Source organism: Gymnodraco acuticeps, unplaced genomic scaffold (genome assembly GCF_902827175.1).
Source record: "Gymnodraco acuticeps unplaced genomic scaffold, fGymAcu1.1, whole genome shotgun sequence".
NCBI classification, from domain to species: domain Eukaryota; kingdom Metazoa; phylum Chordata; class Actinopteri; order Perciformes; family Bathydraconidae; genus Gymnodraco; species Gymnodraco acuticeps.
Genome location: NW_022990175.1, coordinates 190,924 through 205,109, shown reverse-complemented (window position 1 = coordinate 205,109; position 14,186 = coordinate 190,924). Strand labels below are relative to the sequence as shown.

Below are 14,186 nucleotides of genomic sequence, written 5' to 3'. Positions count from 1 at the left end.
GCTGTTCAAGCTGGAGAATGGTGGCTCAGTCGAGGCTCAAGTTTAACATAATCAAGGCTTTTTTAATCTTGCAGCCATCATTAGTGCCACCCAACAAAGTCCGTCCCTCTCGAACACGAAGGGGAGATGCCAAACTTTGCCGGACTGAAGGTGGAGGAGGTGGCTGATACTACAACCCACACCTCCCAGCATGAGGCAACAACAGTGACTCTTCCTTCGCCATCAAGCACCAATGTGGACTGATGAATGTTTACCAGACAACGCTACGTTTATACTTAAACTCAGGATTATAGAATAGGATAAGAGATTGGAAACGTGTGTGCTACAACACAGTGATGTTAGGTGGTTCTGAACATCATCGTCCTGATGAAGCTGAATTTGATGATTAAAATAAGCAAAGCTAGCGCTGAAACATAGCTCTATGAGGGCAAAGCGTACAGTACAGCAGGTGAAATCTACTTTAGTCCCCAACATGACATCATCATTTTACTTGGGGTGGCTTGTGCTTCCTTCTGCTCTGTGAAATGCAGATACAATATTTTATCAATGTAATTTGAATAGAAACATCAACTTGTTGTGTTTAATTTGTGCTCATGTTGGAGACCATGATTAGAGATGAGAAGCAGGAAGGAGGAGAGGAAAGACTTCATAATATTTGTTGTCAAACCATCTTGCTTTCATCGTTAAAACTCTAACTATGCATTGAGAAAATAACACATGAAAACATAATAGGAAAACAGAGGGACACTGAAACGGGTCACTTACTGGAAAAGAACAAAACACAAGATGAGCAAGACGCAGAGAGGATAACAGTGATGAAAACAGATGAGTTCTGTCAATGTGCTGCAAAACTGAAAGCTACAAAATGAATGGCCTCCATGAAAGTCATTTCTGAAACAGTTACGATGCATGACAAGCAGTGTGCCTAAACTATATGACCATACCATTTTTACATTACCTTAATGATACTAAAACCTGCCAGCATGTGAACCTCAAATCCCATTCAGAGGAACTGATTGAATCAAAAACACACTCAAAAGGAAAAATATTTCCCTGCATCACACAATATAGGCCATTTTGATTAAAACCTCTTTGTGATTGAATAGGGTTATATAAATATACTTAGAGCTGTGTTTAAGGGCAACTTAAAATGGTGTATATGATGCTTTTAGTCGATTTTGATTAAATCGACCAGCGTTCTTGCCACTGAAGTGGAGAGTTGCCAGGTCCAGAGGAAGCCGAGTGAAACGGAGCAGTGGCAGAGTACAGAGGGCAAAGATAAGTATCCACAGGTTTAAGAAACTTGCCTTTTTATATTGCTTGTCGCTGGCATCCTGCTTGGCTGCAGCAGAAGAATCTGTGGCCTTTAGTGGAGGATCGCCTGTCGTTTCTACCAGTGAGACACAACAACACAGAAAGAGGTTACTTGTGAAAATGAAGATGGAGAGATGGCAGAAAGCTATTATATAAAGCATGCATTAATATAGCGAAATAAAGACCAGAGTGATTCAATTTCAAATGCTTGGAAAATGTTGCACTGAACATGTATCTAACAATATAATATACAATATATAATGTAAATAAATAACTATAAAAGCACAAAGACAATGACCAACAGTGGATACAAAAGATAATATTTTGTTATTATTGAAGTATTTGAATTATTTTGCAGTGACATTTGGCTTTGACATTTATTTATTTATTTTTCTGCAGCAGTAATGTTTTTATGTTATTAAGATTATTTGAAGAAATCATGGCTAGTTATGTAATGAGTAAGAAGAAAGGGTGTCTACAGAAGATAAGCAAATACAAATAAGCAATATAAGTTTAAAAATAGTTATAGCTGGTTACATTTAGGTGTACGGTTAGACATTTTGTATTTCGTGTACCCACTTTGAATAAAACAAAAATTCTCATGATGTGAAATGGCATGCTGTTATTGCCATGCAAAATGCAAACTCAGCTTAGCAAAATGAAGCAGGTGTTTAGAGAGCCTGTGACCTGCATGGTAACAATTAACATTAAGTACACTTAATATATAATATGAAAACTTAAATCAGTCATAAGAAAGGTATTTCCCTTAGGCTATGAAAAGGGTGTGAGGTCGAGAGGTTGAAGACAAAAGAGCCAGGAACACACCTTTGCTGATTGTATGACTCACAGCAAAGGTGACCTTTGCTGTGAGTCATACAATCTATGCATACATACATACATACACTGACCAATGGTCCCGTCTGGCAAAGTGTCTGTCAACATTTGACAAACATAGTCCGTCCCCAACTGTAGAGGACCACAACACATTTTAGGGTTTTATTATTATTATTATTATGATGATTATTTTTATGTTTTATTTAAGACAATATGCACTTGTTCCAATATCTTATGTTAAAAAACATCAACTGATGTTCTACGTAACATTTATTTTCTGTGCATTTTCCAAACATTTGAGTAGAAATGACTGAAAGCAGAGTGAGCTCACCCCAAAGAACAGTTAATGCGAGCGTTATTAAAAAGAGAGCAGCCCATACAGGCCAGGGGAGAGAGGGTGGAAGTCAAAGGAGGCAAAAACCACAAAAGTAGGACAAAGTACAGCAAGGACAGTCAGGTTAAAGAGTCAGAAGGGAAGAGGGGGAAAAACTAAATGCAAGCACACTGGATCTGCATTTAAGTGCTTTTCAGACCAGGAAGAAACATGTACTATTATGGCATGTCATTGCCACTATTTAACACGCTAATATAACTGTACTTGTGCATATGTATGACGTTTGGAAAATTAACTTATCAAGTTCTCTATGAATTTTGAAAGAGTTCAGAAAGGAGAGACACATAAAGAGTTCTGATTCAGTAAACAAATGTTGAGCCACAGGGTTAAGTTGGGTGTCTGCATTAATAGGAATACTTTTTCGCCATCCTGGTGACAGCAGGTCATACATTTCACTGAAAACAGAACTTGTGTTAACCATGAACACTGTCATTGTTGACAGCAGCACTGCTCTGCAACCTGGAAGCCAACGTCCTGGAGGAAGCTCTGCTACCGCCTTTACAGCCGAACCATGGCAAGCAGGAAGTCACAACCAAGCCAATTTTGTGGCAAGGTGGTGACCAAACAGCGACAGAGAGAAAAGAGGGGCAGTGCTACAGAGTGCTGGGTTTACACACCTAACAACAGATGCAGACCAGAAGCTCCTTTGACTTCACTACCCAAACTCACACCTGTGAAGAATGTGGAGGAGGACAGGAGGGATGGGGAGGAGGAGAAAGGAAGAACAACACAAGATAAAAATCATAAAAGACAGAAGCAGAGGGATGGTGGTCAAAGCAGGGACACAGCCACATGATGTGTATTAAAATCAAGCTGCCGAGTGCAGCAGCCACAGGAAATGAGTAAGCACAAACCATCTGGTAGGCAGAATAAAATATATGTGTCTATGTTTCATTATAACATAAAACATTACCACTTCTTTTACCATACTTTATGGAATAAATCCTTTTTGACTGATTAAAAAAAAACCTTGACTTAAGACTGGCATTAAATTATAATAACTAATAGCTTTGGATATATGTCATTGTTTACTAATCTTAACACAAAACAAAAGCCAAATTGCTAAAAAAAATCTCAAGGGTTGTTTCAACTGACATGGCCATGAGTAGATACTTTTATTTTAAACCATTCTTCTATTCAGTTCAGCTATGGGTGTCATTGTGCAAAGAGCACATTCAAAACCAGCAGAGCATAAGAATAAATGACTATATGCAACATTATAGTCATATTTTGTACGATTGTCTTTGAAACCACTTTTCTTTCTATGGTGTAAACGAGGCTTCTTTGTAGAATATTTTAGCAACCACAACCATAGGCAGATAGACTATTGCAGAAAAAGCAGCACTTAAGAGGATAAAGCAGGTTAAGTCATTTTTATAACTCTTTTATCTCATTCAGCTAAGGCCACTTTGTGGTAGGTGAATTACAGATACCACACTATAAGCAAAGCATATGGCATCTAAATGTACTGTTAGATATATTAAATGAAAGAGACCAATGCAGATGTAAGAGAGAATTTTTGCTTGGCTACAATTATAGTTTTTTAAAATTTGAAACCTCTCTGACATACCTTGATGTCGTCAAATAAGAATGTTATAGTTTTGTATACTCACCCGAGGACAAGAGGCTTTTGAGGAAAGAGAAGTTCTCGCCTATCTTGTCGAAGTCAGGTAGAAGTTTGACTATTTCTTCAATATCTGGTAGAGCTTTGGTCAGTTTATCTGTGGATACAAGAGACAATATGGCAAGTGAAAAAACACTAAAAGTTGGTCAGTCTTATCTCACAATGCATTGTTGTGCAGGTTTTTTTTATGTATAATGTATAAAAAATGGTCTCTGTTTTTGTAACTAAACTCAGGGATTCTTTACAATGAAAAAAAAACACATGAAATACAAATTGTTTTTGAATAGTGAGATAAAACTTGAAACACTTACCAAGATCAATTTGGTTACTCAGTTCCCAGACGAAATCGGGAATGACCCAGTTGTATTCACTAAAATCCGGCAGCATATCCTTCCACTCCTCATAAGTCTGGAGATAAAATGACAAACTTTTGTTATTTTCATTGATGAATTGTTTGTTTTGATGGTTTCAGACTGCAATTACAGCTAGTGAAGGCTGTCTGTTTTTCATTTGACAGGTTTACAACTCTCTTACTAAATAAAAATGTATTAGAAACACTGAATATTTACCTTTTTAGCAGTATAACCTCCTCCCACTGCCGACCCGAGCAGAATGTATCGGAGCTTCAGCAGTCGGGCAGCGAGACGAATCGCCCAGAAGTTGCGCTGCTGCTGGTGGCCCCGGCCCCCAGACCCTGGGGGAGGCTTGGGGGGCCGCATGGGCAACCGTGACATGGAGGTAAAGTAGCGTGCTGCTGCGCGATGAGGGGGCCGCTGGGGGTTGCTGTTTCCAGAGTAACGGTGGTGGATGGCACGGGACAGAGGGTGCAGCTTCTGCAGCGGCACCCGAAATCTCACCCCCATGTTGGTGGAGACCAGGTTCCTGCAGGCCATGCTGAGATGACAAAAATATGAACACAAAAATGACCAAACCTCATCTTCGTCATGTGCTTATTGCATAAACATCATAACCCCTGAAAATATAGTCACAGACGAAAAAGTAATCCCAAGGCAGTTACTCGTCAAAGACATTAAATTAAATTATACTCTCAAGAGAATATTTTACAGGACAGAATTGTGATATTTTGGAACAAGACAATCTAAAGCTTGTATCATTAGTACATGTGTTTGCTGATGAAACAAAAACAGAAGAAGTAGCAGTTGTAGGATTAGCTAAATATAGCACTATACACTAAAAGTTCTTAATATCTAGCCTGTAAGCCATCATCAGTCCTAAAGTAGTGAATTGAACCAGCCCATGGAATACTGTAACAGAGAGAAGCAACTGATAAGTGCCATACAGTACATAGTTAAGTGAATGTTGATAACAGGGAGCTTATCTTTGTTCCCAGGGTCCTATGTTCCCCTGCTCAATATACCTCAAATAAGACATATATATTAAGGACACATTTAAAAGGGTTTTATATTCACAGCAATGTTTTCCATTCCATGTTCAATGTATGTTTCCCTCTGTCAATATTTTAACATCATCCACCTACACCTACTGATGTTAACTCTTCTAAAATAGGACCATACCTGAATGAATCTTTAAAATTGTAAATTATTTTTGAATCGTCAATGGACAATCCATTATTGGTTATTTGAACTGCAATCCACCCCTTACAATGTTATTTTATAATATAGGTAAGTGAGAACACAGGGATGACCCCAAGTTACAACGTGTAATGTCACCAATAGACATTAAATAACACTGCAAAATCCATCAAGTTCAAGGTATATTACCATTATAATGTTAGCTAAACAACCCGTTATAGACGCATGTCAGCTTAAGTGATATTAGTCTGTAAATCCACATGTGACTCAATAGGATAAACCACAGTACCCTAACACCGGGTTAGCTAGCTTGGTTAACTGGCAAACATTAAGCAGCGTTAAATAAACAACAGCGGCACATTTAGCTTATCAGTAATAGTGCTGATAGATTATGGAGAAGTTACAACAACAGAGACGTCTCTGTTCTCTGTTGAGAAGCAGGTAGCTAGCTTCACTGTCCTCCTCAGCTGTCAGAATGACCAGCTAGCAGCTGTGTGTCTTTCCTTCTACACAGCTAACACACTTAGCTTTAGCTGCCGTTTCCTTTATTAAATGTGAACTTACCAGGCAGCTTTATCCCCGACACGTAGCATGGTGCTGTTAGCAACAGCGGGTAAACACAAATCTGTTTCAAACTCACTCTTTATGTACAACTTAATTCATCTTTCCAAATGGTAACATTTGCTTGCCTGTTATGGAAGCCAGTTAGCACTTAAGCTAACAAGGACACAGCAAGACTGACAGTCCACTTCCTGTACACGGTGCTACATTCAAATCAGCACTGACAGAAAATGCATCAATTAAAGAGTTCCTATGTTTAGGTTCGCAGTGCTTGCTCAAATGTAGCCAACATTAAGGTAATCATGGTTTACTGTCAGCCGATGCTTTTAGTTTGTAACATCAGAATGGAAGGACATATGGGGGTCACAAATACAAAATGTTGAGGGCTACCTGTTAGTCGGGACATTTGCAACTGAAATACAGATAACATTCAGATGTAATGTCATTTATAAACAGGTGTAGCTGTTGTGGATAATTGAGATTAAATATGTTAACTTAAGACATTAGCCTATTTCAATGATTAAAATATGTAAAGAAATGTCTGCAACCTGGTTTATAGGCAACATGTTGCATGTCTCACAAATGTAATGTGTGTCAGTGTCAAACTTTCCCTTTTACAGGACATCCAATGTATGCATATTTTCTCCAGCCTTCTGATATATTAAGGATTTAATGTATAAGAAAACTGGGAAACCAAGTTTAATTTGGTGGAGACCAAATTAAAAGAGGTGACTCAGGAGAAGGACGACCTGGCCAAGAAACACCAGAGCAGGGAGAGTGAATTGAAAGAGGTTCAGTTTAAGTAAAAAATGGTCGAGGATGAGGAAAAGGACTCGGCCAAGAAGAACCAGAGCATGGAGAGGGAAGTCAAACTGTTGGAGACGAAAGTCAAACAGTTTGAGGAGGAGATGAAGGAGCAGAAGGAGATGTTCTCCAATGACCTGGTCCAGAAACACCAGAGCTGGGAGACCAAGGTTCATTTGACGGAGACACAACTGAAACAGGTACAGGAGCAGAGGGTCAACCTGGCTCAGAGACGTCTGAGAAAAAGATGGAGGAGGAAAATAAACTTCTGGAAGACCTCTGTCTTTACATGAAGAGCAAGAGAGGTTTCTTCTCTCGCAGGAGGGACACTGAGTATAGAGACGTCATCTTGCATAAAATGCTAAGCAAGATGCAAGAGAAGGAGATGAGGAAGAAATCAAGGAGAGAGGAAGCTGAGGCGAGAAACAACTCCTCAGAGGAGACGATGGAGAAAAGGGAGGCTACTGGTGAATCAGCTCCGGCTGGACAACAGTAACTCCATCCCTCCGGCCCCTACTTCCCTCCTCCATTTTCCCCTCCTCCTACCTCACCCCGATTCACTTTTTGCTCAGATAGGGTTTTCTCCTGTTTTATCAGGTTTTCCAGCAATCCATATTACAAAGGACTAAAAAAACATCCACACTAAATCGCTCCTCTATTTACCTCACCCCTCTCCCTCCCTCACTCCAACCTCCACCCCACAATACAATTAGGATTAGAAAGACTTGATTTAAAAATAAAATACAAATCTGCTTTATGTGTGCCTCACTGTGTAAACATATACAGTATGAAGTATTTACTGTATCACATTTTGGTTACTAAAGTACTTATATTTATTCATTGTATATTTCATAAATAAAACAACCCATGGTATGAAATAGAAAATGGTGTATTTAAATTGTATACACAATGTATGCCGGTGTTACAGCAATATCAGATCAGCTGTTCAGGGCCAAAGCATTAACCATCATGTGACGTTTAGGGCCGTTTGCAGCACGTCAGCTGGCGCTATGATATATTGTGTTCCATGGCATTATGACAAGTTGCATTCCACCACTTAAATACATACTTTGCTGTAGCTTCTGCAGTATAATGGTATATCCCATTCATGCACACTTGAGACAAATTACTCGTAGACAGGCTAAAGACCGTTTTGAGAACATTTATTGAAAAGAAAGAAGTCAAGATCAATCTGAAATACAATCTTCAGGGAGAAAGAAATGAAGATAAATAAAAAATAAATTATTAAGTACAAAATTCTCAAAAAATGTACATATCTCTGCCAATAAAAAAAATACATATACCCCAGATTAGCCTCTTGTTGAGGTGCGGGAAATGGAAAGCACATTAGATAAACTGTACGGAACGAGCGGATATACAGATGGACCTAAACGTTTCACCAACAGTATGTTTTCATTCAGTTTGGGTTTCAACTTTTATTTGCTTTATAATTACAAATAGACACATTTCCCTGAGGGAACATCCACATGAGTCTTTATACAGTATAAGTGGCTGACTCAATCTAAATGCCATTGATGGTTTGTTTCAAATACTGTACATGATGCGAGTAGGCGGCCAACTGTCAACATTCGGTATATGTTGTACCTTTAGAAGAGCGTAGAGGTTTCAGCATAAAAGCCATTGCTGTGTCAGAATAAAAGGCGTAGCGTAGAACACAAGCAATACTAGTATTTACACCTCATGAAATTGTTTAATTGTCTGTACGAAGGTGCAGTTATGACTCAGCTCAATCATTTAGGCCCTAGCAGCAATATAGTAACTTTTACAATAGACAGCTGATGTAGAGCAGCAATGCACATTCTTTTTGCCAATTACAATTTAATGTTATGGATGCAAATGATCTTTAAAAAAATACTAGAGAAGAAAAAAGAAATACGTTCATTGGATGATCAAACAGAAAACTAACAAGATTGTCAGATGTTCTGAATTTGCTGATGAGCACGAAATTACAACAGTTTAATTCCCTGTCAGGTCCTTAAATGTATACAAAGCAATTAGAGAAAACAGAAGCAAAAGCAAAACTGATAAGCAAATGTACTTTAAAGAATCTGCAGAGATAAATGTTTCTACGAAGGACTCTAAACTCTAAAGTAGACATGTGCTGCTTTATATTTTAACCAATACTTAAGTTCCCCTCTAATACTTCACATTGAATGTTTAAAATTGTGAAATAAATGCCCAGAATTCATGCCCAAAAAAGGAAGAATAAAGCTAATGCAACTCCATAGCAACATTTTAAACAGAAACAAATCAAAGACAGTACAAATCAAAAGTAGACAGACAACTGATTGAACACAGTACCAAAATAGTAGAAAAACACACCAGCCCTTTGATAATCCAAAAACAAACATTGATATAACTAAATATGTTGTACTTGTAAGCACACACTAGAAATGTACATCTCATATATACAGATAGAATCCAACATCTCTATTATTATTATTATTATTATTATCACCTTTTTAAGTCCACTTTTCTGCTGGACAAATCAGATTTGACAGAACTAAACACAAGCTATACGTTCTTTTTTTTTTTTAAATAAGCAATACAAATGTAATTAAAAGTCTTTGGAAAAATAATCAATAGCTATTGTATTGCAATACAATAAATGTAGTCTTTTTTTATACAACATTCAGTTTTAGCTTCAGTAGGTATCAAAAGAAGAAAAAAAGAAACCTGAACTCAAATATAAAACTGAGAAAAGCCACTGATAATCCAGAGGCATAGAAACCCATGTTGTTGACAACATATCAGAATCTTTCTGCAAATTGGCACAAGAATGTCCATTTGAGCCATGTTATGCATTTTTACAAGTTTCATCTATAGTACTATATATATATATATATATATATATATATATATATATATATATATATATATATACACACACACACACACATATATATATATACATATATATACATATATATATACATACATACATATACATATATACACAGGTATCCTTACACAATGTACCCACTACATCCTATAACAAAATACTCTCATCAATTAAACAATGTATCTGTGAAAATTAAAAGCACACATTTGAGCTTGTCATACAAAATGATGGATCCCAAGTTTCATGTGCATTTGTAATAAATATTACAAGCATCACAATAGACAATGGCTTTAAGGAACTGCGCAGACTTGTTATTGTGGATATTGAGGAAATCTGTTGATCCATCTTTGCTTTAAAGTGATACTCCAGCCTAAATCTGCTTTTTGAGAATCAAACAATATATTTTGTGGCTTTAAAGGTTGCCCTGAAAGCTTTTTCTCCTCCTTGAAGTAGCTGTGGTCAGCTTTAATTCAATTACAGTACAGTCATTTCCATTGCTACCAATTGTAATTGCTGAATCAAGCAGCAAAATGCAAACTAAAACTGCTCAAACAATTCCAACCATTTTTTAAGCTTGGTGTGCCATTATTGTAATCTTCAAATAAATGTACAGTCAAGTTTACATTGAATAATGAGCAACCCACTAATACAGCCACCTTCAAGATGCACAAGGAGTGAATGTTTGTTACTCAACTCGATTTCTGCGAGTATCCCTTTCAACATCAAAGTTAAATCAGTGAACATAAAAAAATAGCCCTCAACTCTAGGCAGGTAGACAATGTGTAATACATGAATTTGCGTCTATATGGTAAAATACAGAATCCACCATTACCAGCTTTTGTTGGTGCATGGATGTTTTGAATGTGCTGCAAACTGAGGAGATGCAAAATGCTTTGTCCTCATTTACCACCACACTTTTAATCAGTCTTCCATAGGAAGAAATGTGATTTTTATAGAAAATAAAAACAAGTAGCACTGCTGGCTTACTGAGCCAGTCTGACATTAGTTTTGTAAATGTAGGATGCTCAGATTTGTATGGTCTCATGTATGTGCACTATCCATGATAACCAACCAAATTCATGCTGTTCTTGTGCAGATTCATTTGATGAAGAGATGTGTATGTAAATACTCCTTCATTTTACAGTAATGCTGTGTCTATAGTAATATTTGTAGTATTGCAATCATCAAGTCTTAAACTCGATCGATAGGAAGGTAGCATCATGCGAGTCTTGTTATGTTTTCAGTCTCAGTCTGATGACCAGACATAGCTCATAGATGCAAAATCACAAGATGTAAAGTGTATAGCCGTGCTGGTGGCTCATGTGAGTAAAATACAGACAGGTTGGCTGATGCCACATTTAAACCACTGATGGGGCAAATGTTTGGCCCAAGGGGAGCGGCAGAAAAAAACTACTTTTAGAATGGTATGCAAGTATAACACGATAACATTTAATATGTTAGCATGCTTTGTTAGAAAAGTACAGTTGAGGAAGTGGAGACTTCAGTTATTAGATTCAAGAATAAGAACCGTTGAATTGACATTCCTTGAAAAGCGCAAATGAAATGTATGCATTTGTTATAGTCTGGTGTTTTTTGCCATTTCTACTGTTCTAAATAATACTATTTTTATCAATGCTCCTTAAGGTAAACTATCCTAATCCTACTAGCTGAAATGTTTTAACTGTTTATGAAACTTCTGGGTGAATAAGAAAAATACAACTGTAGATTATTTTCTGAGGTTCATAACTTTCTAGTTGCAATCATCAATCTGATGTATAACGTGCTGAAGTTTGTGAAAAAGGCTTCCCATTTTAAGTGTTCCTTACTTTTAATGTGAACAAGTTCTATATGTCTGAGGGTTTAAAATAAAAAGGTGGCCGAGTACAACAGCATGATTTGGACATGCAACATTATGGATGATGACTACATTTATACAAAAAATGTAATGTCTCCCATATTTTCAGACCTATTGTGCAGTTTCCAAATCTTAAAAAGCTGGGATATTTCCCATTTAAGTGTCTATACTTTTTTTAAACCTTGACCATTGGTGCTTGAGGCAATCAACATATTCTTTGTGTTTGTCTTTAAATAGGAATATGCCTGAGGTGTGCAATTCTTTTTAATTTTTTTAACTATTTTTCTTTTTGTATTACTTTTAATATAGTATATTTTAATATTGTTTTAATATTGTCTGCTTATCTGTATTATTGTGTTGCATTGTTGGAGAAGCCTGTGACCTAAGATTTTCAATGACATAATTACTCTGTAGCTATGTTAGTTTGACAATAAAGAACCTTGAACCTTGAATTGATCAACAAGTTGACAGAAGCTGATTTAAATCTGCTACAACTTACAGTGAGAGTTGACTATATGATTTCTTGTCTCAAGTTAATAATTTCATGTATCCCTGGGGGTTCATGGTAAGCATAAAAGCTTTCCTTTTGGTTATGGTTCCATGACTATATATAAATTATATAGGTTAGCTGTAAGAGACGACTACATAGTAGCAATCTGAGTATGGTAACTGTGAACATCCTAACAAGTGAGGTTGTGGCTGCTGTGAATTAAAACATACAGAGTGGACTTCAAAACAACCAATAAAGTAATCACTGTTTTGGTAATGGTAGGTCTTACTTTAGAGGGCCAAATTACAACCTAGCGCCTGTTTGATAAATATACTATACTTCTACTTGTTTTTTTAGGATAATTCTCAAAGGCTATGAAGACATTGTTCCAGAACATTTTTGATAGCACGTCAGACGCTAGCTCTGGAGTGGACTTGGAAGTTGACTTGAAAAGGTCAAAGTTATATTAGACCCAGCTCAGACATTGCAATAAGGAAAGAGATGTACATTAATGTTACTGCTGTTTAAATAACAAGCAACAGAGACCTGAGAGAGTGCAAGTGGTTGAGAGAACTGACACTATGTTTTGTAGTCATGTGCGATCATAAGATTTTTGCAGCAATGTCTCATGAACTCCAGCATTAGACTGAAGTCGCTGTGAACCGGAACAACAAGCAACCTTACTGTGACGGTTTCATTCGAATAATTTAAAAGGTGCATTCACTGAACGCGCCTAATATGCATACACTTCTCCTGTAGGTCATGTATAGAGTACACACTGTGGGGGGTGCTAGGAGTTTTTCATGATTTGATAGGTGGATCCATTTTCTGGGAGGGTCTTGGCTTCAGTTGTTGTCGTTGGCTTTGGAGGCCAGTCGGGGTCCACCCTGAGCTCCTGGGCCAGATGCATGTAGCGAGCCTTGGGGGTCATCCTGCTCGGGCAGCAAAGCCGGGTCAGACACTTGTAGTATCGCAGGTCTATACCACCCTGAAAATATCACAACCCCAATAAACAAACAAATAAAACAAAACATACCAGGGAAAGAAGGAAAGGGAGGGATGAGAGATGCCATTAACTGTTTTCATTTTATTGCTCAGGTTTTCTAAAACCCTTTTACTGACAAATGCAAATCTGACAGTATCATGCTAATGCAACCATTGCATTAGGGCTGAACGATATACCGTGTCATGGCGATAACCGCGGTATGCGCATGCACGGTATTCACACCGCAGGGACGTGCGGTTGTATTCATTTTTTTTTTTAAATGCTAACGCACTTTAGCACAGAATTCAAAATAAAGATACCCTTATTACTTATCGAAACTGCACATACAATATATCCGATTAAAGCTGAGACTCCACAGATTATTTAAGTATAGTATCTAAGCGATCCGATCTCGCAACAGGGGAAGCAAACACAGACATCACAACACGTACCTTTTACGGAGCTTTTACGGGAGATCGTCTCACCGTAGCTGTCAATCTGATCAAAAGACGTGTTCAATGGCATTATAACGAGAAAGAAAAAACGCGGCTGAATCGGTTGATCCATAGGTTGATAATGTATATGTGGCTTTGAAGCAATTGTTTATAATCCATAATTCAATTTGTATGTAAAAATCGGATCACAAAAGTTAGCTGCTAATGGTAGCCACCTTGGTGGTATGCAGCTTCCGATTTTGGCTACGCGTCGTCACTCTCACTCCTTATTTGTTCATGTGTTGGTGTGTGTAGAACTTCCCCTGATATTTGACCTTTTTAGACAAATTTAGCACAAAAAACCCCTCTTTTGGGTGGATTTTCCATATCTCTGGCCCACCTTGCTGGATTTTGACATGTGACATCTCTTTCTGACCGTCAGAGCCAATGGAATCGAGGGGAAATCACACAGTCC

The 14,186-nt window shown here is 37.6% G+C and overlaps 2 protein-coding genes across 8 annotated transcripts in view; both read right to left on the bottom strand.

Annotated features, from left to right (window-relative positions):
• The window catches only part of opa1 (OPA1 mitochondrial dynamin like GTPase), a 37,834-nt gene extending 31,324 nt beyond the window's left edge, over nt 1-6,510 (bottom strand). For 2 of the 5 annotated variants that reach the window (XM_034217745.1, XM_034217748.1), the window contains exons 1-6: nt 6,284-6,510; nt 4,736-5,060; nt 4,478-4,574; nt 4,156-4,263; nt 3,160-3,213; nt 1,308-1,390 (exon numbers count right to left, since the gene is read on the bottom strand). In XM_034217745.1, coding sequence (XP_034073636.1) covers nt 1,308-1,390; nt 3,160-3,213; nt 4,156-4,263; nt 4,478-4,574; nt 4,736-5,060; nt 6,284-6,312 — 696 coding nt within the window. In that variant the 5' untranslated portion in view covers nt 6,313-6,510. The remainder of the gene's footprint in view (nt 1-1,307; nt 1,391-3,159; nt 3,214-4,155; nt 4,264-4,477; nt 4,575-4,735; nt 5,061-6,283) is intronic. The other 3 variants (XM_034217747.1, XM_034217749.1, XM_034217746.1) reach the window with 2 other exon arrangements.
• A 1,720-nt stretch (nt 6,511-8,230) lies between these two features.
• atp13a3 (ATPase 13A3) overlaps nt 8,231-14,186 on the bottom strand; it is a 53,508-nt gene continuing 47,552 nt past the window's right edge. For 2 of the 3 annotated variants that reach the window (XM_034217741.1, XM_034217743.1), the window contains one exon: nt 8,231-13,280. In XM_034217741.1, the coding sequence (XP_034073632.1) occupies nt 13,083-13,280 (198 nt within the window). In that variant the 3' untranslated portion in view covers nt 8,231-13,082. The remainder of the gene's footprint in view (nt 13,281-14,186) is intronic. The other variant, XM_034217742.1, reaches the window with a different exon arrangement.